Source organism: Pelophylax lessonae, assembly GCF_965119305.1.
Source record: "Pelophylax lessonae genome assembly, chromosome: 3".
NCBI classification, from domain to species: domain Eukaryota; kingdom Metazoa; phylum Chordata; class Amphibia; order Anura; family Ranidae; genus Pelophylax; species Pelophylax lessonae.
In genome coordinates this window covers 642,216,725-642,239,135 of record NC_138770.1, presented here as the reverse complement: position 1 = coordinate 642,239,135, position 22,411 = coordinate 642,216,725, and the positions used below count along the sequence as shown (strand labels likewise).

The window sequence follows — 22,411 nt, the reverse complement described above, 5'->3', positions numbered from 1 at the left end:
CTCCTACTTCTGCTACCTCCTCCCATCTCTCTCTGTGCAGTGGCAGTACACAGGGGAGGTGGGAGAGAGAGCAGAGCACAGTGTTCCTCCCTCCCCTTCCCTCCTGGATGATGTATGACAAACAGTGCAAGGAATTATGGGCAATTTCCTAATACAAATCATACAATTTTTGCCCATATAGTGGTATTCCACTATATGGGCAACAATTGTATGATTTGTATTATTGTAATTTTGCCATTAATTTGCAGCACATAGAGCACTAGCACTCTTGTGTAGCACTGTGCACTTATTTAATATATAAGTGTTCATTTAATTTATATGTGTACATCAATGTGGTAAGTTTATATATGTACATCAAAGTGGTTAATTTATGCACATTAGCACTTTATGTATTACTACACTACATGGGCAACATCTGTGTGATGTTTTATTAGTTTATTGTACAAAACCTCCCGCACACCACTTACACACTCCCTCCCAACAAGTAGCGCCACAAACCAACAACTTCATCTAACACACTAACATTGTACCCCAACCCCTAGGGGTAAGTTGGTGGCAGCTTACATCTCCAGATTTGAGTAGGTTTTGCGTAGCGCTGGTTCAATCTGTTCTTTTAATCACATTTAAGTGGTAGCAGCAGCTTTTGTAGATATATCACTGTTGGTTTTTAAGGGTAGCACACAATTATTTTTGTCTTTCTTAGACTGCTAGGGATAGGCTGCACTGATGGGCACTGATGAGGCTGCACTGAAGGGCACTGATAGGCTGCACTGATGGGCACTGATAGGCTGCACTGATGGGCACTGATGAGGCTGCACTGATAAGGTGGCACTGATGGGCACTGATAAGCTGCACAGATGGGCACTAATAGGCAGCACTGATGGGTACTGATAGGCTGCACTGACAATGCGGCACTGATGTGCACTGATCAGGTGGCACTGATAAGGCAGCACTGATGGAGACTGATGGATGGCACTCATGGACACTGATAGGTGGCACTGATGAGGAGGCACTGATGGGCACTGATGAGGCTGCACTGATGGGCACTTATAGGTGTCACTAATGGGCACTGATAGGCGGCACTGATAGGCTGCACCAAAGGGCACTGATGGGCAGCACTGATAAAAAACACTGATGGGCCTGCATTGATCACAGACTGTGACAGCACGTACTGTCAAGTACAGCCTCTAACCAGCAAGTCTGTTTACATTTGATCAGCTGTGATTAGACACGGCTGATCACATGCTAAAGAGCCAGTGTGATTGACTCTTTAGCGCGATCTGTGGGTACAGCGGTCACTGAGCACACCAGATGTGCACCCCAGCGGACACTCAGGGGGCGTAGATCCGAGGGGACATCCATGGATCACCTCCGGAAACAACAGAGCGGCGCTGTAGCCATATTTCGACTATAGCGCGGTTATAAAGTGGTTAAAGGAGCAGTTTGCCATGCGATCCTGTCACGTCACAATCACGTGTGTGTGTGTTTGAGCTTTGGGGTGGTGCACACCCTAATGCAATGAGCTGCCCACACCTATGGATGACAATGTAAAGTAATAAGGATAAGAAGAGAAGTTAGAAGAGAGTAGGAGAGAAGAATCATCATGAGCATGAGGAGGACCGTAAGGAAGATAATGGAGATAGGAGAGTAAGAAAGTGATGGCGAGGATGGTGAGGATGGTGATAAGGACTGTCATGGACAGTAATGGGGATAATAATAGATGGTGAAGAGAGAGATGACATGGATCTTGTACTGTAATGGTAGGGAAATATGCTTATAAAATAGTTTACCATTTGCCAATTAAAAAAAAAAAATGTTTTTCAGGAATTTCATTTTGAAAATCTGGTCACCTTACTATGGAATGCTACATGGACTCTTTTAGAATCATGTGCTGCATGCAAAGTGTACCATGAATGTGTGAATGCTACTTGGGATAAACAACAAATACAGATTCTTTAAGCTACCTTGCTCCACTGCTGAAAAAATAGACCATTTATGGCGCAGTAAGATTTATGTTCCTAGCAGTTCCTATGCATGAGCCTCAAGTTATTCCTTTTGCCATTAAAGGATATTAAAGTGTCCCTGTACCAAAGACTCGCTTACAAAAAACACAAGCTCTGTAAAATTCACTGTTCTAGGGATGCCAAGAATAAAGTTGGTTGCTGGGATAATTTAGCTCTAGTGCTCATCTCCAAGATTTACATCATAGGTGTCAAACACAAGGCCCGCGAGCCGAATGTGACCCCCCAGGCCATTTCATGTGGCCCTCGCACCTCTCCTGCAGCTGCGGCACCCCCATTGTCTCTGCCCCCATCTTGTCTCTGTAGTCGGCAGAAGAGAGGGCAGAACTCCTCCTACAGATCCTGCACCTCTCTGTGCAGCCACAACACCAACTTGCCTCTGCCTCCCCTGGTCTCAGCATTTACCAGACTCTGGAAGCTGACTCCAGACCTCCTCTGGTTCTCATCCAGACCCTGCACTTCTTCCCAGATCCACCCGCATCTTCTTCCTGGCAGCAGCACAAGGTAAGGGGGTGCATTGTGATGTAAGGAAGGTTGGGTGACTGTTGACTTCTGATGGTGTGGGGGGGGGGGGCTATTGACATCTCATGTAAGGGGGGGGGGTACTCTGGACATCTAATCTTACAGATATAACCGGCCCTTTGAGGGCAACCATAATACTGATGCGGCCCGCAATGAAATTGAGTTTGACACCCCTGATTTACATAATCAATGACGCCAATGGAGAAGGAGTTGGTGCTGACAAAACTGAGGAGACGTTGGTGGCTGTAGACAGAGTGGCAAGGCTGTGCAAAGCTGTCTGTACTGGAGGAGGGCAAACTTGTAGTTACGTTTCCCATAATATGCAAACTTGCACATTTCAGCTAGAGCCCTCACAGCCATCTTCCCTACAGTGCTGCTTTCAAAGGTCAGCTGTCAACATGCTTTTCATAAAACCTTCCCATTACCCATGGATCTTCTTTGAAAAAACAGGTTATATTTTAACTGGGGAAGACTGGGGCTGAAGGCCATACGGACTAGTATTATCAGGAGAAAGGCTACAAGCATCAATGGTGCTCCAACCATGTGGATACCAATCTAGATACATATGCCATGCAGGCCATATAGCTTTTTCATACAATAAAATTTGAATCTTGCTGGTAATAAAAATTGCCATATTGGTGGGTGTAAACACAGCAGATTGGATCACAGGGGTAGGGTTCCTAAAAAAAAAAAAAAAAAAAACATTGTGAAAAACTCCTCTGTCTGCAATGGGTAATATATACCTCAGATTAAAGGTATACGAGTGAGGTATATTGTATGGTCATACAGAACTGTCAGTGCTAGAAGGGAGAAAATTTGTAGGTAGGTTAGCCATAACATGCAAATATGCTGTTCAAACTTACACATTACAGCTAGAACTTTCATAGCCATCTCCCCTACAGTTCTGCTTTCAGAGTTCAACTGACCGTCAACCTGGTCATCATAAATCTCCCCATTACCCATGGACCTTCTTTGAAGTTGCAGGTTATATATTTCAGTGGCCAAGACCAAATTTTGGACTACTCTTGAAGGACCTGGTTGTTGCTGAAGGCCAAGTGGACTGTTATGTAAAAGACCACAAGTACCAACAGTGCTCCAGCCACCAATGGGCTGTATAAAGCTCATGTAGCCAGGAGCGAACTACGATTATCTGACATTGCAGCCTTATCTTCCAAGTCTTCAGATTGTTTCTGTATCTCTCTAGTGTTGTGCTTAGATTATCTGCATCACATTTCTGAGCCTAGAGAGGAGCATCGTGGGAGCTGTAGTCCTCAGTGCAGCTATCGCTAAACTGTTGAACTATCGCTGTACTACACCTCCCAGCAGGCCATGCTCTCCAGGGGAGAATTATGGGAGAGGCTTTAAAAGGATCTGCCAAACAGGTCCAAGCTCTCTTTTTTCCCGGGGTCCATCAAGTGAGCATCGGTCTGCCGCTCTGTCTGGACGTTTGTGGTCTACCAGGCCACCCACTGCCATCGCGGTTCCAGCCTAGCTAGGATGAAATTTACTCATGCCATGCCAGGGGTATCCTTGCATCATCGCTGACAGCAGAGGTGCTAGGCAGACTGATGAACCAGCTGACCAAACAGCCATCTCGACCTGATCGCCAGATGGGGATCCAACTTGCATCGCTTGCAGGATAGTAGTTGTGGTAATCAGGATCGGTGAGCGGGCACATGCCTAAAGTCCCATTGCCAGCCATTAGCCCTCCACTTTGAACACTGTGTACAGACATCACAGATTCGGATTGCCAAGAGGACCTGTCATTAGTCAGATCACCTATCTTTACACTGATTGTTGACCATACTTAAAGTAGAGTTCCACCCATAAGTGCAACTTCCACTTCAAGTACTCCTGACCCCTGACATGCCATATTTGGCATGTTGTTTTTTTTTTTTTTGGGGGGGGGGGGTTAGTTTTGACAGGTACCTGCTCCCACTTCCGCGGAAGTTCTCCTCTCCCCCTCCCTCCCTGCAAACTTCTGGGACATGGCAGAGGTCCCAGATGATTGCCTGGCCATTCAGGATGTGCAGCATGACTCGCGCATGCACAGTGCACACCTGGTTGTAAAGCCGCAAGCTATCACAGCCGGGTGCCCACACTAGTGATGCCGGCACCGCCGAGAGGAGAGGGAGAAGATCGACGCTTCGGGCAGCCATATCGCTGGATCCTGGGACAGGTGAGTGTGTGTTTATTAAAAGTCAGCAGCTGCACTTTTTGTAGCTGCTGACTTTGAATAAACACAGAATTGGCTGGAACTCCACTTTAAGAATCATTTGCTTCTTTGAGCTCCAGCGAAGATAATCACAAGGCCTTAGGTTCAAAACATGACCCTTGTGCTCTTAAGGGGGACACGCTACTGGTACCCATAATACTTAATCTCTCATTAGGATTGAAGGTACTATAGGCCGGTTTTCCTTTTAGTATTAGTAGTAGTATTGACATCAACTAATGTCACCTTTGAAAATTTGCTTAATGCCCGTTACTGTCTGTTACTTTGTATACTATTGTCATTCCTTTGTTATTGCTATTTACATTCAACTGCTCTTGGAGTTATGTCAACTGAGTCTTGATTGCTGTTTTCAGGACTTGGCTGATTTGACACTCTAAAGACACGATAATAAATTTGGAAGTAAAATTTAGTCTGACAAACGATCTGCCGATTTTCGGAATCGTTAGTATAGTGCTTTTGACAGCTGATTACGAATTTTCGGACAACAAAAACTGGATGTGCACGCTATAAAATGTTTATCGTATGTGAACACAACATCCCATTTTCATTTAATTAGTACAGTTTTCCTCTGAAAAAAATCGTAAGAGCAAGACTACGCAAGTACTCATGCTCGGAAATGAAAGAATATGTAGAAAACAATTCAACACATGACATCACTTCTGAAGTTGAGTTCTGTCGTACGAGAAATTTTGTATAAAATGACCCTCTTCACTTTCGATGTAAGACTAGCATGCAAAAATAACATACAAAAAAATTCGTCCGATAATCTGATTGTGTGTACAAGGCTTTACTTAGCTTCTTTTTCTGATTAAGTAAAAACAAAAAGGCTGAATTCTGTTTGCACTGTGTCGATGTCTTATTTAAAGCTATACACATCATGTCTGAACCTAGAGTGTCAGAGGGGCTGGAAAGTTCGCAGGGTCAAGGCTGCATAGAGGAACATACAATAGCAGCCCAAAGCTGGGGGTAGCGCTACACTCAAATTAAAGTTATTGTAAGGTATTTTGTATGCAAGAGTTTGTAGAGTTGCTGGATTGGATAACGTTTTTTCTGTCCCTGGTCTTGTATGACTGAAGAATAAAAAGGGGTTAGGTAGTCTCACACAATTAGGTCCATTTCATAGAAGCTCATGAAAGAAACAACGCAGCAAGAATTTTCTGTCATGCTACTTTTATGTTGCTGAAGTGGCTGATGCAGTTTCAGTTCCACATAATCTCAGGAAGTACAGCTATCGGAATGATAACAATTGGAAAATTTGAGGTTATTGCTCGTGACCACAGTCTGACTGCCAGTAATGGGAACTGCATTATAGATTCCCAGAGTTCACTTTATATCTGTGTTTAAATGTGGTGACACTTTATGCCCCTGTAGCTTCCAGCCTCAGGAATAAGTACAAGATGCTACAATACTGTAAAATTATTTTCAGGGACATATTGGCACTATATACCGTATAAATGCAGATATGGTGTGATTCAGTTATTGCTCCATCTGAAATCTAGACAAATAGCTAAAAATACACAGATTGAATACATATAATAGAGCTAGTTTACTTGCCAATGGATTTGTGTTTCTGAATTACAGTTATTCTGACTCTAATTGTTGTAATAGTGACTTATCCCCTGCTGAGACCTATTCCTGACCTGTATAAGCAGATACAATCACCACGGACAATCGTTATCAGATAGCTGAACTCCCCAGACACCGTTTCTTTCCATCCACGTAGGTTTTATTGCAAGCAGTAGGTATAGCAGACAACAAAATGTGGCAGATGATTGAAGATGGTATCTGCAGGTCAAAACATGGTAATGTGTTCCCGGATGGGAGCAGATGGTATAAAGGCCTAGACAGATGTGGCCATCTCTATTCCCACAAGCCTAAAGAAGCAGGAACAGGAAATACATCATAAATAGGAGGGGACAGGAGGGAACACAGAAGATAAAGACAGAAAGGCAAGAGCAACAACCAAAATAACCACAAAATGGCAGAATAATAACCAAATATGTAGACATTACCACAACTATGCATTATATTATATCATACATATTGATGTAACAGCACAACAGTTATCGTCTGTAAAAGGGATGCAATATCTTATTTCCACCTCAAGTGTGCTAATTGGGCAGTAAAGGAGCAGCAGGAGACTGATGTTGTCATCTTTCTGCTCACTCCATTTAGCGTCTTCATTTTGAACACATTTGCATACAGCACAGTGTCTCCTAGTCCTAGTCCTCTCTCTCCCTAAGTGCTGCTGTATAAGGGATTTCAAGAGGCTAATATCAAGTCAAATGTACAGTAGGTACTTAATATTAATTGCATTTAATGGTTTAAGTGTCATTTATGTCTGCCTGGAGTTCAGACCTACAGCCAGTGTGGATGTTAGATGTAAGCAGGGCTGCTGTTAGAAATCACAGGGCCTCATACAGCTTACCTGACCAAACCCCCCTCCCCAGCTGAGAGTGAATTTCAGCCCGAAGGGTACAGTGATCACACACCTCTGGGCGGGGGCAACCACAGGTGATACTGTGCATGAATAACATCTAGGGACTGAGGACCGAGATGCTGAAGGGGCATCATGCACACTTGGGCACACTTAAGGAAATCAGGCAACTGCTGCATGCTCTGGAAGCAATGGGGGGGGGGGGTGCAAATGCATAGTCTTTATACATCTGGGAAAATCTGGCTTCGTCAGGGTCTCCTTTAGGACAGAGGTTGTGGTACCACCTAATCATGTACTCCCCTCCCCATGAATATCAGTCCTCGCTATGGATTGTAAGGATTCACTGTCCTCATGGAACTCTTGCCCTCAGACCATGACGAGTCTCCATTTTTTTTTGCAAGGTCCCTCACAGTGGTCTGGTAATGTTTGGTACTATTTAGAATCTGTAACACCAAGACTCTTCTGCTCTGTTGCTCCCTGGGACATTAGTGATGAAACTGGCGCTAATCCCGAATGTGACTGGCTTAGGGTGAGACACATAGAGTTCGAAGAATTTCATGGTTGTCACTATGTGGCTAGGAAGAGTAAATATGACTCAGTGGTCAGCATAAATTACCAAGAGTGGGCAGGAGAGCAAAACTTCCAGTCTGACATCTGACCATCGAGGAACTGCTATTTACTCAGAAATAATAAATGATTATTATTAGATAATTCTTATGAAAAAATTGTAAAACATTTTAGAGCCCCCCACACCCACACCTATAAAAATGCATGCGTTGGTGCACCTACGTATGAAAATGGCAATTGTCCTCCACATGTTATATATCAGCGTGCACATCAGAGTGAGAGCAATATTTTAAGCACCAGTGCTCTTGCGTAACCCTAAACTGATGACCTGGGCTTTAACTGCTTGCCAACCAGCCGCTGTAGTTTTACTGTGGCAGGTTGGCTCTGTCCCAACATACCTGTCCACAATGGTAGCCAATCAGTGGGTTCAGAAAAAAATAAGCCTGAAGAAGGAGAGCCAGGAGATTTATTTGTTAAAATTTAAAAAATAGAATTCTATGAAAAGATCTCCTTTGCTAGAAAAAAAAGAAATTTAGGGGGTTTTAAGTCATCCTTGGGCCTAAAATTATTTTTAAACATGTAAGCAAAAAATGTAAAATAAAATGGCTTTAGAACTCAAGTGGACCCCTTCATTACACACTGCCCTTATGGAGGGGACGGTGGGAGGACAGTGTGGTACAGGGGGCGAGAGATGACACAATCATTTAAAACTCTTGTGTGTGCAGTTACCTTTAAAAATGTCTGACACAGTTCCAACCATAATGCATGCTTTCACCTACAAAGTTATAATGTTTCCGTCTGATCACAGGGAGAGAAGAATAGGAAAATACTCCTCCTGCCTGCAGCAGATTGATGACATCATCACAGCCTAGGTAAAGTCCCTTCAATGGAGCTCAATAACTGCTTTTTAATGCTAAAATTTTAAGGTTCTCTGAAAATTTTTTAGAAAGGAAGTTTACTTCCTGCAGTTAGCTTCCTTCTAATTAATGCGTTGGTAGTGCATGGGGGAGTCCATCAGAGGAAGGAAGTGTCCTCCTCCAGCCAAAACAAGAGGCCCCTCCACCTGGCTTCCCCTGTATGCTTAGGCCCCTTTCACACAGTCCGTCCGTCGGACGGACTACGTTTATCTCAGCGGGGGATTGATCCGCCGATCCCCCGCTGAGCAGGAGAATGACAGCTGTCAGGTCCCCATGAATCTCTATGGGGGAATCGGATGGGAACGGACCGTTGGTCCATTCTCATCCGATCCCATCCGATCCGATCCGCTGGACGGATGGAAAATAGGGTTTCCATCCGTTCAGATTTGACGGATCGGATGTCAGCAGGCATGTCTCCGCTGACATCCGATGCCCCATAAGGATGCATGGGGCATCCGTTCAGATCCGTCAAAAAAACTGACAGGCGGATCTGAACGGTCCGCCTGTGTGAAAGAGCCCTAATGAGCTCCTTGTCGTCATGGACCACTGTGCAGCCAGACTCAAGCTGTATGTCCACTGTGGGGTATTCTTAATGGATCTGATTTCATTCAGACTATTCTTCACCAGTGTTGGAACATATACAGGCCTGAAGCCTTAGAAATGTCTTATTCATGCATATGAGAGAATGCTTTCAAGAAATGAAAAAATAATGAACCCTAATCAAAGCTTTGGCTTAAGAAAAGTCCTAGGATGCTGAGTCCCTTCCCATTAGAAGGATGAATTATTTATATATGTGAATAGCATGATGGCTGCCAGGCATTTTAAAGGTGCATGACTTTGGGAATACATTTTTTTTTTTTTTTTACCTGTTTTGATATTTCACATAATGGATCACTAAATCTAAATTTCAACTGTATTTACATAAAATTGTTTTTTTTTTACATATAACATTGATAAATACATATAATTTTGTCAGAACTGAAGATAGTATAGTGGTAAGCAAGTTGTATTTGCCTCTGTTGCAGTTGGCGTGACTGCCTGAACATGGACCTGTGACCTTTTGTTATGGTTGGTGCCTCCCTCCTCTTTGCAACTATAACCCATATCATAATTAACTGGGTTTGATGCCTACAAAGATCCCTGTTAGGAGGGTCCAAGAAGCATACAGTACTTAGCAAGTTATGAAGCATGCTATGGTGTAAGGCAATTGAATTTCACAAATCTTCCCTTCGAGTTCTCCAGCGGGTTCCATTAATGTATGATACAATCCTTGGATTCAAAAGAAGCCCCAGTGAGGCTATAGCTTGGGACTTGATTGTCTCCCAGAAGACAGTTTAAAGCGGAGTTCTACCCAACAGTGGAACTTCCGCTTTAAGGGCTCCTGACCCCCTGACATGCCACATGTAGCATGTCATTTGGCATGACATGTCACATTTGGCATGTTGCTCCCACTTTAGCTTGAGCCGCCTAGGCTCTCCTCTCCCCCTCCCTCCCTGCAATCTTCTGGGACACGTCACAGGTCCAAGAAGATTGCCCGGCCATTCACGATGTGCATGCGCAGTGCACACCGGGCTGTGAAGCCGCAAGCTGTCACAGTCAGGTGTCCACACTAGTGTTCCCTGCACCACGAAGAGGAAAGGGAGAGAACCAAGGCTTACGGCGACCACATCACTGGATCGTGGGACAGGTGAGTGTGTGTTTATTAAAACTCTTTATTTGGTACACCTTGCTAGTACCAGGCTTTTGCCTTCAGAACTGCCTTCATTCTTTGTGGCATAGATTCAACGTGTTGGAAACATTCCTCAGAGATTTTGGTCCATAGTGACATGATAGCATCCCGGTCATCTGCTGACATCCGATTTGCGTCCTTTCCTATCAGTTCCGTTTTTTGGAACGGAAGAGAACCCTATTTTTCTTGCGTTTAAAAAAAAAAAAACTGAATGGACGCAAAAACGAATGTCAGCTGTGTCATCCGCTGACATCCGCAATCCCATTGACATACATTGTCTCAGTTTATCATCCGCAAACGGATGGGATGATAAAGGGACATACGCAACAGACACTCCAGAGTGTCATCCATGTCCATGTTAAAAAAAAAGTGCCTGAGCGGAGGAAAATACGGTCGACCCCCGTGTGAAAGGACCCATACTGTTGCCTTTCTATCATCTCAAACCAGTCTGCTCATTCTCCTCTGACCTCTGACATCAACAAGGCATTTTCCTCCACACAGCTGCTGCTCACTGGATATATTCTCTTTTTTTGGACCATTCTCTGTAAACCTGAGAGATGAAAAAAACAAGATCAGCATTTTTTTAATCACTCAGATCAGCCCGTCTGGCACCAACAACCATGTCACTTTAAAGTCAACCATGGCACATTCAACTCTCTCAATCAACATGGACTATTTTTAGTCCTTATACTGCTAGCATTAGTAACTAGATAGGAAAGCATATTATATTTACCTGTTTTAAACTAGGCAAATTATGTCATACATCCCAGCAGTCTTCAGGAGGGGAGGGAGGGTTCTAAGCTCAGCCTGTCCTTGAGCTAAGGGCAAATGGATTCCGGGATGTAAATGATACATGAATCATCTACCCTTACTCAAGATGGCCACTGCCAGAAATGCCGGAGAATGTTTTTCAAAATGATTTCTTAGCAAAAACAAGCATGGAGAAATGGATGAATGGGGGGAGTTTGCTTTGAATGTTAAAAATTAATTAAAGCGGTAGTATACTCATTTTTTTTTTACTTTTACCTACAGGTAAGCCTATAATAAGGCTTACCTGTAGGTACAATTAATATCTCCTAAACCTGCACGGTTTAGGAGATATTTGCCCTGCATGCAGCCGCTGACGCTAGCGGCGCATGCGCTCTGAAGGTCCAGCGGACCTTCAGAGTTCCTTGCCGGCTACTTGCCGGAAAGTGACTCCCGCGCGCATACGCGGGAGTGACGTCATCGCGGCTCCGGCCAATCACAGCGCCGGAGCCGCCGAACCAGGAAGAGACGCCGAGGAAGCATGTCAGCTCCCACAGCGGTGTCCGGGCGTCTGTGTCGGGGCTTCGTTATAAGGTAAGTATTAAGCTTTATCAACTCGCCTTCACCATGTCTAGATGCCTAAATGCATTGAGTTGCTGCCATGTGATTGGCTAAATAACAATTTGTGTTACCAAGCAATTGAACAGGTATACCTAATAAAATGGCCGATGAGTGTATATCAGCTATTGTGGACTGTGTCCCTGGTCTGGGAACCTTATCTCCTACAATACAATCCACTTGAATGTGAACTTTCTCTCTCTCTTTCTTTCTTTTTTTTTTTTTTTTTTTTTTTTGGGAGGGGGGGGGGGGGTTGATGTTTTTTCTTGGCAGCTGTTGGTTTTTTAGAATTGGCCAATTATGTTTTTTAAATATGGTATTGTGGTGATTTATGGTTTGTAGATTTACTACATTTATATGCATGTTACTTTAATGGATTAAACCAAGCTGTCTCCTGGGGCTATTATGGATAGATAATAGAACTGGAGAGAAAAAGGGGCTTATACATGCGTTTGCAAATGTGTGTTAACTAAACCCCTGTTTTTAACCTATTATGTTAGACAGGTTTATTTGGTTTGTCAGCAGACTGGTGGGTAAGTATAGCAAACTAAGGGCTGGCTGGTTTCCACACACACACACCTCATTTAATCCCCTTTTTCTCTTCAGTTCTGTTATATACAGGGATGGAGACGCTGTGCAGTGCTCGCCGGTGTCTCATGTTAAGTCCCAAACTGCCCAAAATTTTCCATGCTGTCAGGGATGGAAACGCTTGCTTTACAGGCTGGTGTTTCATCTAAAGTCCCAATTTGCCTTCACCATCTATATTATTGGGATGGGGGTGTGCGTTTTTCCAGCTGGTCATTTTTTAGTTTGCACCCTATGGCTTCCACATAGCCATTCGTTTTTCAATACCAGTCATGGCTGGCAGCAGGTTGGGGGAGGATTGGGCCACCTCCAGCTCACCTGTTTCCCATCCATCCATTAGCATTCATGTACTCCCATGTTTGGAGACACTCAGTAGACACTCAGTTTGAGTAGTGTTAAGGACTGCAGGATACACAGGGTGCCTTGGAGTGGCCTGCAGCTTATACATGCGTTTGCAAATGTGTGTTAACTAAACCCCTGTTTTTAACCTATTATGTTAGACAGGTTTATTTGGTTTGTCAGCAGACTGGTGGGTAAGTATAGCAAACTAAAGGCTGGCTGGTTTCCACACACACACACACCTCATTTAATCCCCTTTTTCTCTTCGGTTCTGTTATATACAGGGATGGAGACGCTGTGCAGTGCTCGCCGGTGTCTCATGTAAAGTCCCAAAACTGCCCAAAATTTTCCATTATGGATAGATAATAATTGTTTTGGATAGGTTATATTGCAATAGAATTTAAACGTTAGCCAAGTTTTTTTATTTTTCTTTGGGATTATTTATAGTGGTAAGTAAGTACTATGTACAATATGAAATTAATTTTCTGAACAGATATTCCAAAAACAAGGTGCCATTTTTAAAATGTATCTAAAGCCATGTTTTTGGGTTTTGGATAGAGTGTTAAAGGGTTACAATCCTTATCTGATTTTAATTGCTGTCTGTGACCCAGCTGAGATGATTCGCTATACCTGTTTAACACGGTCATCATCCTTACAGCACTATGTGTATAGTTTAAGAGCCCATTCACAGGCGACTTGTCAGCGTGACAAGTCGCGCTCGGTCGCGGTCCATTGATTAGCACAGGACCCGTTCTAATAGGAGCGACACAAGTCGCTCCAACTTAGAAAAAGGGTCCTGTACTACTTTGGGGCGACCTGGAGGCGACTTGCAGAGACTTCCATTATGTGAAGTCTCTGCAAGTCGCGCCGAAGTCGCGGTGCACGGGACTTCACAGGTCGCCCCCCCAAAGTCTTGTCGTACTAGTCTGAATGGGCTCTTAGGGTCTATGTTTAAAATGTTTATTGTGCTGATGTGACAAACATCCGTAAAATAAGGATGAAAATTGCTGTACTTCCTCTGTTATGTGTGGTTCTTATTTTGCCAACACCATCCAGTGGCCACAATGCATTTTTGTTTCCTGATTGTGGTATTTCTGGCCACCTCCTTACTGCCACTCTTTGACGCCAAGCCATAGAAAATCAATAATCATCTTTGAGCAAAACTCCACTGGTCCACGAATTATGGGGATGAGAGGCTTCCAGCATCTTAAAGTGAGGCAATTCTCAAATAATAGTAGTTGGCAGGTAGGCAGGTGGTGGGCTGTTATGTATATATCCTCCAACTTGAAGGTGTCGTTTCAGGTGTTTCTTCAAGCTGGCAAGAGAACATAAAGGATTATTCTGTCCCCTATTATGGGCTCCAGGGAGGCATCTTGGGAAAGCCATTGTCCCCTATTGGATGCCACACATCCATGATCTTTAGGCAGCCATCTTGACTTAGAACTGTTTAGATAGCAAGTTCTGCATCATTCAGCATGCCTGGTGTGTGGGAGTATGATAGTGACAGAGATCCCACTTATCAGGGGTAGAGTAGGAGTAGCATTAGGGACAGGTACCTGTTGAGGAGGAAAATAATAGGTTTCTCTTTACAGGTTGTCTCCTCTGTTGGCTTCAAAAAAGACCACCAGCTAGATATCAGCAGGACTTTTGGGGATCGCAGTGGGTTGTAGTAATACTATAACCCTTCTAAGGGAAGTGCTCCTCTGGCATTCTATGAACTGTAAGTGTATTTCATAACATGTCTGGGAAACTGCCTTGCTGTAAAACATTACTTTCTCTGCCTGAAGTGCTGTATGATCTGCAAAGTATGTACTATCGTTGCTATAAATGCCTTGATTTGTGCCTACTCATATTCTACAATATAAAGTTCAATTAACTCCATATGTTGTTTCCTTCCAATCTTTGGGTACACTGATTAAGCCCTCCTACATTACAGTACAGTATGTAGGTGGCCATAGACCATGGTCAGACATGCCAGCATATTCTTATCCTCCATATATTGTTCTTGCAAGCTTTTTCCTCCTCAACACACACAGCTAAATGACCTCAGGAGCAGCTGAGCTGTGCAGACAGATGCAAACATGCTTATTTCATTTTAAATTCCTTTGCAGATTTGTAATTTTGGAATGTCTGCTGCTGTCCATAGATATGGGATAATTTCCATATCTGGCCCATATTGGTTGGAAGATTATCTCATGTCTATAGACTACCTAAAGGGCAACATCAGGCAGCAAGTAAAACCAAATAGTAAGCTACTAATGCACACACTGGTGTCATGGACCTGGTGGGGATCAAACTGAAGAGGGGGCTTCTCTTGCATTTCCTAAGCAGCACTGCTGGTAGTGGTGACAGAAGGTGTAGGGACACGATGGCCGATGCAGCAGGCCATGCCAGCTGTTGGTTGTGGGATACAAATGACCACATGTAATGGGGTTTTGAAGCTAGCTCATTTTGGTGCCCAAGCACAAGGCCTTACCACTGCTAGAGCCCTGCTAGAACACAGTTCCACCTGCTGAGGTTGACCCCTTCACCATCCTGTTCCCTGCTTCTTGCCATAGGCATCCTCATGAGATTCCCGGCCAAAAAACCTTTATATCCAGAAGAAGGAATGTCCACATGATAGCTTCACTGCAATATACTGATGTTGTTCAGGGAATGGCAAAGACAGTCACATCTCTAAAACATACATTATGGAGTAATGATTAAGCACACAGTCAGTGTGTGAAACGCGTCTACCTTGTCACGATTGTCATATTTGGATGTCCAGTCAATAAATCTGGATTTTGACTCAACCTGGAGTGCTGCCAATTCCTTTTCCTTTATCAAGTTTTCACGGAGGCGAGCCAGGGCATGCACCGGTGTGAGTCATCAGGCAATTACACCACCTTGAGCGGTGAGTTCTTGTCTCTTCATACATTATGGAGTCACTTGACATACACAGTCAATCACATAAAATTAACTGTCCGCAGTAGTCACAAGTGAAAGCAGATGCAGCACCCAACAGCCATCTCCCTTCAGGCTCTCCTCAGCCCAGGGTCATAAGTACTCACAGGATTGTGTTCTCTATAGACACCTCTTAGCTGGGTACACCTCTACAGGGACCCTTCAGAGAAACATTGTGATATAGGGATCTCCAGCCTGGCCTAGAAGCCCTATTGCAATCAACCCTAGCCTCTACCTCCTTAAGGGACAGAATGTCTACAGCCAGCTCCTCCTGCATACAAGTCCACTACACCTCATCTTCTGCCCTGTCCAGGGCCTACATGTGCTGGTCACATCCTCACGGTGTAGGGTGTTTGGCTTCCATGCCCCAAAAGAGGGTGTGCCCCTCCCAACATGACTTATATATGGGTGCTGACTCACCCTGACATCACTGTGGGGGAAGAGGGGCTCTGCTTAAAAGGGGGCCTAACACCTAGTGTCACTACCTGCCATACCAGACTCTATTCGGTTACAGAGCCACTTAGCAGCAAAGTGACTAATTGCACCTGCCTAAACGTAGATCACCAGACAGTGACAAGAGACCAGTATACTGTAAAACTTGATCAGCGGACAGGAGTGAAGCCAGGACACAAACCAATAGGTCATCAACAGCCAGGATACAAGCCGGATCATCAGGTCAGAGGCAAGCGAGGTCGTGCACGGGAAGGCAAATATAGCAGGTCAGGGCACAGGTAAAGCAGGTACTAGCTGAAGGCCACTTAGCAATCTGTTCATGTCACAATCCAGGTGACATAGGCTTTGTGATACCAGTGGCGGTTGTACGTTTCTGCGTGCATGCTTATACACGTCTTGCATTGAGCCTTTGCTTGGAATTAAGAACATGCAATATTCTTTTTTGCTCCGATATCTACTAGACTTTTCTTACAACTGGGCTAAAGTTAGAATGTTCTCTCTAGTTACTTAAAAGTTTTTGTAAACCCTAACTATATAATTCTGTCTGGTCTCTGAGGACTACAAACATATTTACACCCTTACTTACTAAGGAAAAACAGCCAACTGGCTTCAGGTTGATTGATGCACTTGGGGAGCGAAGGCTTGCCTATGTATTCCAATCCAATAGAAGTGCTACTGTATCTCAAATTGCTAAAAAAGTTGTAGCATCCCTCTGACACCCTAAAAGCAGGATAGAACCTTCAGAGGCAGGGACTGGTTAGCATTTCACCCCAGAGCAGAGTCCATTGATAAAACAGGGAAGACCAAGAAAGGATATTGGATGCCAGTCACTTTTGTCTTTTTAAAGTTTGTAGCAGGTTTTCCAGGCCTGTGGCCTGATGTGGGTCTGCCATTGTTACCGGTTACCTCTCCAGCCCATGTGAGCTGCGATCCTGGGTGTGAGAACTGAGACATGGATGACTCCGACATCTTGGTTTTGTGGTTTTTATTGTAGAAAAGGGGATGGGAGAAGGGAATGAGTGGGATACTCCTTTAGGCTTAACTCATTACACTTGGGACTTAATCCTAGAAAAATGCCTGTTGGCGCTTCCTTGACGCCAGCCGATGCCAACCAATGCTCACTAACATTGAGAACACACTGTAGCTTGATAGAAGAGCTGAATCCTCGACAATAAGTCCAGAAGACCCAAGACTGTGAATTGTAGAATTACTGACACTGCTGTACTGCAAAGTCACTGAATACTACCCTCCCGCCTTGTGCTGGCTTGAGGTAGTACACTGTAGATTTCTGTAAAGCTGCAACTCTCAACTGTCACACTCTGTCCAATTCAGGGCCCATATGCAGGTGCCCCCTTTAACTTTGAACTCTTCTGGGTTCACTGACTATGTACCCCCCTCTGTAACTTCAGGGTCCTCAACCTAGGTACCCCCTTTCAGCTAGCTGGCACTGGATCCCAGAACCTCTTCCGGAGTGGTCCCTCTGACTCTGGCAGACCCCTAGGGGCAATCCGCAGTACTCACGACCTGTGTAGGCTTTCCTGGGACTGGACCCCTCTCATGCTCCAGACCAATCGGTTAACTTTTGATTGAGCTGTAATCAGGATAGATCAGGGTTTCTCAACTAGGGTTTCGTGGAACCCTACGGTTCCTGCTGAGGTTGCTAGGGGTTCCTTGAGCAATATGCAGTTTCTGCCTCTCAGATAAGTTTCCAATGACACCATTGTTCCTTTTAGCTATCTGTAAGGGGGTAATTCTTCCCAATGATGACAAGCGTAAGGAGCATTCTTCCCACTGATGTTCACACTAATGTGTCATGAGTTGTACATTTTTAATTTTTATCAGGGGTTCCCGGAGACCAGAAATTTATTTCAAGGGTTCCTCTGTGTTGAAAATGTTGAGAAAGGCTGGGATAGAGGAAAGGCCTATGAATGTAGTGTATCTAGAACTCTTCAAAGCTTTTGACACAGTACCCCATCAACGCTTAATATACAAAATTAGGTCTGTTGGCATTGACCATTGGCATTGTACCAGTATAGAAAATTGGTACATAAGCCTGACCAAAGAATGGTGATAAATAGAGTATCTTTGGAATGGTATGGATTTTTTTAGGGGCTTTCCAGTTAACTGGTTCATAAGCGACATAGAGGTTGCTATAAATAGCTTAAACTAATTTTTTTGAGTTACTTTATAAAAATATACATTTATCACTTATATTATTTTTTTGTAGGTACCTAGCAACTGGGCAATCACTGGTTAGTATACACTATGCTTTTCTAGTGGGAAAATCAACCGCCAGTTATATAATCCGGGACACATGTTCTTCAATTTGGAATGTCTTAAAAGATGTTGTTTTAAAAAAGCCAACAACAGAAGAATGGTCAGCAATATCTGGGCTTTTCCTACAACGCTGCAATTTTCCTAACTGTCTTAGTGCGATTGATGGGAAGCACATCAGGATTATGAAGCCAATGGGTAGTGGAAGTCGCTACTTCAATTACAAAAAGTATTTTTCATTTGTTTTATAGGCAGTGGCTGATACTAATGCCTCGTACACACGCAACGATTGTTGGCCGTGAATTTTCGGCCAACGTCCGATCGGCCGATTTTCGGCTTGTTAGTATGATGCTTCCGACAACCAACTGCGACTTTTCGGCCGAACAAAATCTGGTGTGCATGCTATAAAATTTTTGTTGGCCGTCAACAGAACGGCCGATTTTCCGTCAGTCAGTACAGATTTCGGCAGACAAAAATCAGATGAACAAGACTGGGCATGCTCAGAGAAGAAAAAACACACGGAAAGTTAACCAGCACATGACATCACTTCTGAAGTTGGTTTTTGTTGGCCGAGAAAATTTGTGTGCAGTCTAGAGCACATTTCAACCAACACAACAACACTGGACAAAAGACGGCCGATCGGTCGGCCGATAATCGTTGCGTGTGTACGAGGCATAACTATTGGTTTCATTATGTCGATATTGAGGCCTATGGCAGCAATTCTGATTCTAGCATTTTTAACCTTACGTTATTTAGCCTGTTGTTGTGTACGGATAGGCTTGACCTTCCGCAAAAAAGACCTCTCCCTGGAACAGATGGCCCTGCTCTACCGAGTGTATTGAAGGGGGATGAAGCACTTGCTTTGACCGATCATGGCCATATTCTGGGCACAATCTAACTGTCTAGAAGCTAGTTTTCAACTATAGGCTAACAAGAGCATGTCGAGTGGTGGAATATGCATTTGGAATCTTGTCAAACAAATGGTGGTTTCTGCACACACCAATTGTCCTCAACATGCAAAATGCAATCTGTGCTGTGAAAGCTGCTTGTGCCCTGCACAATTTTGTTAGGTAACGGAATGGATTTCAGTTTGAGGACTCATTGCAACACACTATGGAAGAGCTCACTGGACTGGAGTTTATGGAACCAGACAAGGTACACATGTCAGGGATTTGTACGCTTCCTACTTTATGTCTCCAGAACAGGTCCCATGGCAGCTTGAGGCCATATATTATTTGTACATTTTGACAAATAAAGATTTTTCAGGTGTTATTAGTTATCAAAATTATATTCTAAGCTGCACTGAATAAAAAATAAAATGTACTGATAAAGTGGGGTACACACTAGTAGAAAATCTGCCGAAAATTCCCGTCCGAGGTAAAATCGTACGATTTTCGGCTAGTGTGTACACAACTTTCAGCAGCTGATGCCGACATTTTCAATGAAAAAAAACGGAGGGACAAACACCAAAATTTTTATCGTCCATCCCCAGCATGCCCAATTTTCGTTTAATGTGTATGCAGTACGTCCGTGAAAAATCAGATACGAAAGACCGCGCATGATCTGAAGTTGCTGACAACCCGGAAGTCTAGGAACAAATGTCCCAAAAAAAAAAAAGAAAATCGGACGAGAAATTTCATGAACATTTATGCACTGTCAACTAAAAACGGTTATGAACGTTCTCCCGGCTGGCGGAGCTCAGATTATCTCCGGCCGTGACGGAGCCGCTTCATCCCTGACACCGGCTACCCTCATCCCTACCCCGGCATCACCGGTATACCTCTCGGTCGCCCCTCTCGGTGTCCCCCCCCCCACTGAAGATGTCCGGCTGGCAGGATTACGTGGATATGCTGATGGCCGATGGCAGCTGCCAGGAGGCCGCCATTGTCGGATACGTGGACGCCAAATACGTCTGGGCAACCACCCCCGGGGGCTTCTTCCAGACGCTGACGCCTGCAGAAATAGATGTACTGATAGGAAAGGATAGAGAAGGATTCTTCACTAATGGTCTAACTGTTGGAGGGAAGAAATGCTCGGTGATCAGAGACAGCCTGTATATTGAGAATGATTACACAATGGATATCAGGACAAAAAGTCAAGGCGGAGAACCAACATACAACATTGCTGTAGGCAAAGCTGTCAGAGTCTTGGTCTTCGCAATGGGCAAAGAAGGAGTCCACGGAGGCGGCTTGAATAAAAAGGCATTCGCAATGGCGAAATACTTGAGAGATATGGGATTCTAGCTTTTAGGCCAACTTACATTCTAGGGGAAAACAGACAAACATTGCTACTAAACTTTCCTGCGTGAACAAAGCATTCTTTATCTGGAAATTTTATTAGCAATAAAAGGGGTGATGGGGGATGATCCTGTGTCTCCTTTGTATCCCTATTTTGGTGGGGAAAGTTGTTGTCTTTAAATTTTTTTTTCTTTTCAATTTTTTTTTGTGTTTTTAAGCAATTGATTTATCATGGCAAATCGTGTCCATAATAGGACAACCCAACAAGATGTTTTTGTTGACTGCTTCTACCCTCCTCGAAGGCTTTACTACTGAGCAGCATCTCCTGCGGGCTATAACTTTACATTGCATCTCGTCTGTCCACCAGACTGTAGATTATAGTTACAGTTTGTCTTTCATTTAACCATAATCTTTCTTGTTAGCGTGACTATATTTCTGTACCACCCGTTGCAGTCCCGTAATGTGAAACGCGTGGCTTTTCAGTGTTATGTACGCATAGGCTGGTAATCCATATCTGTTGGTATACTGAGTGTCTGACCCATATGTTAACATTGTGTTTAGAAGTCAGGTGGTAAAAGGGTGGGGGTTTAACCCAGTTTTAAGACCGTTTTAAGTACACCGAATGTACACTTTGCCACAAACTGTACCTCAATTAAAGCTGTTTGAATCCGTACTACCGTACGACGTTAGTTGCCTCACTTTAAAGCAGATAGCAATGTAACTTAAACCCAGTTTGCCATCAGATATTCCTGGTTTGTGCTGTTCTGCTGCCAGCACAAGTCTTAAGCACATGCTTGTGTTGTCCTGTACAAAGTCTGGGCTTAGTATAGTAAGTAGAGGCCTAGTAACTTAAGTCAGCAGGACTGCAGCAAGGCATGGGCAGCAGCTAGACCTGTAAGGGGGGGAGAAGAGTGGTGCACAAGAAAACACTAAGCGTGATGCAAATTTGTACATCCATTGGATTGATGCGTTTTTGAGCGGTTTGAGCATATACACAGCTCAACTTAGTCTTCCTTTGCTCAAACACAGGTGGAAATCACTACTTACAATAGAAAACACTAGGTCCACTTTTCGCTACTCTTTAAACTTATTGTAAAGCAATTTTACCTTTTTTTTTTCTTTTGGTGTCTTACAAATTTACCCTCCTGTATGTAATCATGACTGCAGACTACAGTGCCACAAGCCTATGGTTTGGCATTGATCTGTGGTGAGCATCTGCTCGGAAGGACACGCTTGTGCGTTTTTAGTGCAATAACGTAAATAATATCATCTTTCTCTGACACTAGAGTGTATGCCAAATCATTTTTTTTAATAAAAGTTTTAAAGCCATTTGCTAGAGTTTATTCTTTTGTCATGGTTGTGGTGGGAAAATTCTCTTTAAAACTATAAAATCTTTATTTCCAATTCTTCCACCTTGTATTGCAGCACAGAATAAGGATTTCATGTAGATGAAGGCGACTCAAACTGATGCTTGGGAGAAGTTTTGGGGCATATTTATAACTTATTATTTTCTGTATTATTAATTCATGGCTATATTTAATAAAAGGTAGCAGCAACCCATATCAGAATAAATAGCCTGCTATTCAATCTTATACTCCCTTTAAATATTTCTAGTTATTGTTGGTTATGCTATGATCTTTTGACATCAGTGTAAACGTCATTCCTGTTTTCCTCACATTTAATTTGGATGTTGGCTGATCATAGATCCTGATGTACACTTCTAAATACTGGCTGATGTATGACATACATTACAAACCTTATTCAAGATGCCTGTTAACTAGAAGCACCA

At 43.7% G+C, this 22,411-nt stretch overlaps 1 protein-coding gene across 1 annotated transcript; it reads left to right on the top strand.

Moving 5' to 3' along the window:
* Window positions 1-20,070: 20,070 nt before the first annotated feature.
* Window positions 20,071-21,951, top strand: LOC309550869 (profilin-2-like). Its single transcript, XM_082251236.1, has one exon. It carries the CDS (start codon window positions 20,206-20,208, stop codon window positions 20,626-20,628), a length of 423 nt encoding a protein of 140 aa, XP_082107362.1. The 5' UTR covers window positions 20,071-20,205; the 3' UTR covers window positions 20,629-21,951.
* The last annotated feature ends 460 nt before the right edge of the window (window positions 21,952-22,411 follow it).

Bases quoted from the DNA above. Each gene is read 5' to 3' on its own strand.
- LOC309550869 (XM_082251236.1), top strand. From the start codon at position 20,206: ATGTCCGGCTGGCAGGATTACGTGGATATGCTGATGGCCGATGGCAGC.